We start from the raw sequence: 6,388 nt of genomic DNA on the forward strand, positions 1-6,388 counted from the left end.
AGAATAGGAGAAGCAGAGGAGGCTAGTGGTGTAGTCTTGTCTGTCAACTGAAACGTCATTTGGAAGTCTATAGGAATGTGTGTTGGCACTAGACTCCCTTCAGAAGCTTCCCTGGAAGGGACATAATCACTCCTCTCAAAATGGGATGCGGCTCTGTCAGCAGCTTTGATTGTTTTCCTCAGCTTCCCTATTGATTTTTGGACTGCTAAGGGTAATTTGGTTCTTCCTTGACCTTCTCTTCCCCTGTCTTGGGAGAATTCATTCCTCCCTTTTTGGGCATTACTGACACTTCTAGATCGTACCATTGTCTATAGAGCAAATCAATGAAAGGTCATTAGTATTGGTGTTGAAAGAATTAGCACAGAAAAACAGATGAGAAATTGACAGTGTTTCACAGCACAGGTCCGCTAACAACTAAAAAAGGAGGGCGGCCGTGGAATGGGTACCGCTGACATTGGAAAAATGTCCGCAGCCGCGGAGGACTAGGGAACAAACTACCCAGCCTCTGAATCTAAACAACCGCTGAGATCAGAATTTTGGACAAGGCCGCAAAAGTTAAACCGATGTCCGTAGAAAAACAAATGCGGCCACGGACCCAGTTTTGCAAGTTTCTGAACCTAAATTTTGCTGACCGCAAAAAATGAAGCACGGTCGCATAAAGCAGGCCGCTATCAGCGGAATTTCCACCGTTGACCGCAGAATTCAAACCAATTTTAACCCAAGCTTCCACATGGCTGTTGACGTGGAATTACATCCACGGCCGCGGAATTCAAAAATCACAAGCACTGACGGGTTTCACTTAGCATACAATTAAGCAATTTAGGTGCTAAAATAAGCAACTCCACCCCTATTAGGCCTACACAATAGTTACCCACATGAATTTTGGATCTCAATGCCTAGTTTAGGTGGATTAATCAAACCCTAAAAATAAAAGAAAGAAAGAAGAAAAATAATTTGAGCATACCAGTTGTTTAATAAGTGTTGGAAATTTACTTCTAACTGGTGTTATGCAGATTAGGGCTCAAAGTAGGAATTCGACTGCGGTCTCCACTTTTACCTGTTCCGAAGAGCTGCTTGTTCAACACCACCGCTGAGAGTGGAAAAATGTGCGCGGCTACGGAATGATCTGCTGGCCGTGAAAAAGCCATCGCGAATGCGGATGAAACTTCAGAGAGGTCTTATAATGGACTTTTCAAGTCCGTGTCTTCTACCAAATTATGCCCCCGTGAAATGTTTTCGCTGACCGTGGAATTTTGAGCGCGGTTAGCGGTCCAATTACAGACTTGGCCAAATATTTCCAGTGTTATCCTGCATTGCATCAAACATTCCTGCACATATCTCATAACCAGTTAGTCCATAACAAATCCTACACTAAGAAGAATATCAAAAAGAAGAAAAACACATGGGTTGCCTCCCAAGAAGTGCCTGATTTAACATCGCGGCACGACGCATGTTACCATTATCATTTGAAATTAATCATATCCACCACGTGGTTATCATCAAATTTTCCCAGGTAGTGTTTGACTCAATGCCCATTAACTCTGAAAACTTCACCATTTTTATTCTTCAAATCAAAAGCACCAAATGGAGTCACATGTGTCACTTCAAAATGGCCACTCCATTTTGACTTGAGCTTTATCAGAAACAATCGTAACTGAGAGTTGAATAAGAGAACCAAGTCACCCTTCTTGAATTCCTTGCTTCGTGCATATTTGTCATGTAAGTAATTCATCTTGTCCTTATACAAGGACGAGCTAAAATAGGCATGAGCATGAAACCAGAACTCATCTAGCTTATTGAGTTGCTCTATCCCGAGATTTGCTGCAACATCCCACTCAAGATTTAACCTCTTCAGCGCCTACATAGCCTTGTGTTCTAACTCAACTAGAAGATGGCACGCCTTCCCAAATACTAACTGGTACGGAGACATACCAATTGGAGTCTTATAAGCAGTGTTGTAAGCCCACAAAGCATCATCTAGTTTCCTTTACCAACCAGTTCTATTTTCATTGACAGTCTTTGCCAATATGCTCTTTATCTCCCTGTTGGAGACCTCAACTTGTCCCTATCACTGATGATTGCCCGAAGAGTGCCAAACCGTGTGAAGATATTTTTTTTGAGAAACACCACCACACTCCGGGCTTCATTGTTAGGCAAAGCCATGGCCTCAACCCACCAGAATATAAGTGGTTCCACATAAACTCACAAAATTCCCCATGAAGTCTATGCCCTACACGTCAAAAATATCTATCTCAAGAATAGTGGTGAGAGGCATTTCATCTTTCTTGTAAATTCCACCTGCTCTCTGACACTCAGCACATCTCTTGACAAGCTCACCAGCATCTTTATACAGAGTAGGCCAATAAAAACCACAATTAAGAACCTTTGAAGAAGTTCTTGCCCCACTATGATGACCACCGTAGGGCGAGGAATGGCAAGTATCAAGAATACTCATTTGATCCTCTTCCGGAACACATCTCCGGATCATACCATCATTACAAATCTTGAAAAGATAAGGTTTGTCCCAGTAATAATCCAAGCAATCCTGTTTAAGCTTCTTCCTTTTGTTAGAAGATTGCTCACTAGTAACAATGTCGATCACAAGAAAATTGGCCACATCGGCGAATCTAGGCATACTATTCGAAGACACTGAGAGGAATTGTTCATCCAGGAATGCATCATTAATTTCGAGATCATCTTTGGGTCTCCCCTCCTCTTCCAAGCGGGACAAGTGGTTCGCCACTCGATTTTCACTTCCTTCGCTATCAACAATCTCTAGGTCAAATTCTTGAAGCAACAAAACCCATCTCATCAATCTCTCTTTAGATTCTTTTTTGGTCATCAAGTAACAGATTACCCCGTGATTGGTATGAACAATCACTTTGGCACCCATGAGATAAGGCCTAAACTTCTCCATTGCAAACACAATTGCTAGCAACTATTTCTCTGTTATCGTATAATTGACCTAGGCATCATTCATAGTTTTGGTGGCATAGTACACCGGATGAAACATCTTGTTCACCCTTTGCCCCAAGACCTCTCCAACTGCAACGTCACTAGCATCACATATGAGCTCAAATGGAAAGCTCCAATCGGGTGCGGTGATGATGGGAGTGGTCGTCAATCTATACTTTAGAAGCTCAAAAGATTTCATATACTCATTATTAAACACAAACTTTGCATCCTTCTCCAACAATTTACACAAGGGATTCACCACCTTGGAAAAGTCCTTGATGAATCTTCGGTAGAACCCCGTATGCCCAACAAAGCTCCTCACTCCTTTGATGGAATTAGGTGGAGGGAGTTTTGAAATCACTTCAATCTTCGCTTTTCCACTTCGATACCGTTCTTGAGATCTTATGGACGAGGACAATGCCCTCCTCGACCATAAAGTGGAACTTTTCCTAATTAAGCACTACATTTGTCTCCTCACATCGGGCCAACACTTTGTCAAGTTTACCCAAACACTCTTCAAAAGAGTCACCCAAAATGCTGAAATCATCCATTAACACTTCCAAGAAATCCTCCACCATGTCGGTAAATATAGCCATCATACACCGCTGAAAGATAGTTGGTGCATTACACAAACCAAATAGCATCCGGGAGAATGGAAAGGTGCCATACAGACATGTGAATGTGGTTTTCTCCTGGTCCTCTAGTGTAATCATAATCAGGTTGTATCCTGAGTACCCATTTATAAAGCAATTGCAGGAACTCCTAGCAAGTCTATCCAGCATTTGGTCAAGAAATGGCAATAAAAATGATCTTTGCGGGTCACTTTGTTCAGCTTCCGTTAGTCCATGCATACCCTCCTTCCGATGACAGTCCTAGTGGGGATCAACTCATTTTGCTCATTGGTGGCCACAATCATACCCCCTTTTTTTGGCACACATTGAACCGGCGAAGTCCATGAACTATCTGAGGAGGGATACACAACCCCTGCATCTAGCCACTTGATAACTTCCTTCTTGACGACCTCTTGCATAGCTTTGTTCAACCTCCTTTGATGTTCCACGTAGGGTTTGGCATCATCCTCAAGCATAATCTTATGTATGCAAAAGGTGGGGCTTATTCCCAAATATCATCTAGAGTCCATCCAATTGCCCTCTTCCTTCTTTGAAGCACTTCAAGAGTGGCATCTACCTACACATTAGTAAGGCAAGAAGAAAGAATAACGGGTAAAGTTGAACAAGGGCCCAAGAATTCATACCTGAGGTGTGGAGGCAAAGGCTTAAACTCCAATATGGGAGGTTCCTCGATGGAGGGTTTTGTTGGTGGAGTCTTTCTGTTCTCAAGATCCAAGGAGAGTTTATGGGGCTCATAAAAGTAAGAACTCATTCTGTGCAAGGCATTGACACACTCTACCAAGCCTTCATCCTCGGTCACATCATGGTTCAACAAAACAGCTTCCAAAGGATCCTCCACATTGATCATGGCATTTGTCATCAACTATCACCTCTGTCACCAGATCCACAAAAGAACAAACCTCAGTACTATTCGGCTGCCTCATTGATTTGCACACGTGGAATACAATGTTTTCGGCACCTACCTAGAAGGTGAGCTCCCCTGCTTCCACATCAACCAATGACTTTCATGTTGCCAGGAAAGGCCTTCCCAAGATTATCGGCACCTCATAGTGGACTTTACAGTCGAGAATCACAAAATCAATATGCAAAATAAACTTGTCCACCGGACAAGAACATCATCAATAATACTAAACGGCTTATTCATTGTTCTATCAGCCATTTGCAATCTCATTGAAGTATCTTTCAGTTGACCAATAACCAAAGTTTTGAGTACGGAGTAAGGCATCAAATTTATACTTGCTCCTAAATCACACAAGGCCTTTGCAAAATGCGCACTCCCAATGGTACATGGAATGGTAAATGCGTCAGGATCTTCAAGCTTTGTAGCCATCGAGTGCACAATGGCACTCACTTGATGAGTCATTTTGATGGTCTCACAATCCACAGATCTCTTTTTAGTTACCAAGTCTTTCATAAACTTGGCATATCCCAGCATTTTTTCAAGAGCTTCCACCAAGGACACATTGATCGAAAACTTTTCATCATCTCAATAAACTTCTTGAACTTATTTTCATTCTTCTACTTTGAAAGTCTTTGAGGGTAAGATGCAGGAGGCCTAGGCAAGGGAGCCCTGTCATTAGGCATCACCATTTCCGGCATGTCTTTCATGTGTACCCTAGACGGGCTCACAGCATTTGGAGTCTCCTCCTCATGGTCATGAATATCAATTCTCACCTCACCATCCAAGTTCACTTCACTCACTTGCTCAACAACTATAGGATCATCATCATTTTGCACTTCAATATCATCACTCAAAACTTCCTTTTGCTTGGAGGTACTTGCTTCACCACCTCTACCACTCCTAGTGGTCCGCTGTCACACCTCCTTTTTCGCCCGCGCCGCCTCAAAGGGGCGCAGAAGGGAGTTTTTTCCAATTAAAGTACAATCGAAATAGGATTTATTTATTTATTTCAGAGTCGCCACTTGGGAGATTTACGGTGTCCCAAGTCACCAGTTGAATCCCGAATCGAGGAAAATATTGACTCTGATTAACAGTATGTGCGCCAGAAATCCGGATAAGGAATTCGGTTAACCCGGGAGAAGGTGTTAGGCATTCCCGAGTTCCGTGGTTCTAGCACGGTCGCTCAACTATCATATTCGGCTTTATTATCTGATATAATACATGTTGAACATATGTGCGAATTTTAACTTTTAACCGCTTTTATCATTATTATTATTTTAATAGAGAATTGCAACATCGTGAAAATATATCTCGAACCACGTCACATCAATGTACCCGTGGTTATCGACATATTTTGACTCTGTTGAGATTCGGATTTGGGTCACATAAATGTGCACCCGAGTTTAAGAAAAAAAATTGTTAAAGGCGCGACTAGCGTACCATTATTTTGGGTAAGGCCGTGAAATTTGCTAAACGACTGATCCCGAAGTCTATACAATTATTAACCATTTATTGAGGGCCCCGCAACTTGTGCGTTTTATTTGGTGAGGCTCATCTCATTTATTTTAAAAAGGATAATCCTAAAGTGCCTACATTTTTTCTATTAAATTTGTCTCTAAAAAATGAAAGAGAAAAGGTCCTAATTTATTTACATGCTTACGAGTTGTTATAGTCGGGTTCCGAACGTAATTTGTTAAATCAGAGTGTAAACACAATATGGACAGCCCAACGTGTATGGCACAAAACTGGACCTGGGCCATCTCATTCATATGTTACTACCTAGTTACATTATACTAGGCATGTTCACAGTTTGTCAAATTAAAAAAAAACTTGGCAATCTAATTTTAATCCTAGACCATTTACATGCTGAAATTAACCAATAGTATCTAGCTAAACAATA

At 41.7% G+C, this 6,388-nt stretch overlaps 1 protein-coding gene across 1 annotated transcript; it reads right to left on the bottom strand.

Moving 5' to 3' along the window:
- Positions 1 to 3,404: 3,404 nt before the first annotated feature.
- Positions 3,405 to 4,042, bottom strand: LOC138885534 (uncharacterized). The gene is made up of 2 exons (XM_070166492.1): positions 3,809 to 4,042; positions 3,405 to 3,560 (listed from the first exon to the last, which is right to left on the bottom strand). The coding sequence occupies exons 1-2, from the start codon at positions 4,040 to 4,042 to the stop codon at positions 3,405 to 3,407; spliced, it is 390 nt and encodes a 129-aa protein (XP_070022593.1).
- Positions 4,043 to 6,388: the final 2,346 nt, after the last annotated feature.

The sequence above is a fragment of the Nicotiana sylvestris genome, chromosome 2 (assembly GCF_000393655.2).
Source record: "Nicotiana sylvestris chromosome 2, ASM39365v2, whole genome shotgun sequence".
NCBI lineage: Eukaryota > Viridiplantae > Streptophyta > Magnoliopsida > Solanales > Solanaceae > Nicotiana > Nicotiana sylvestris.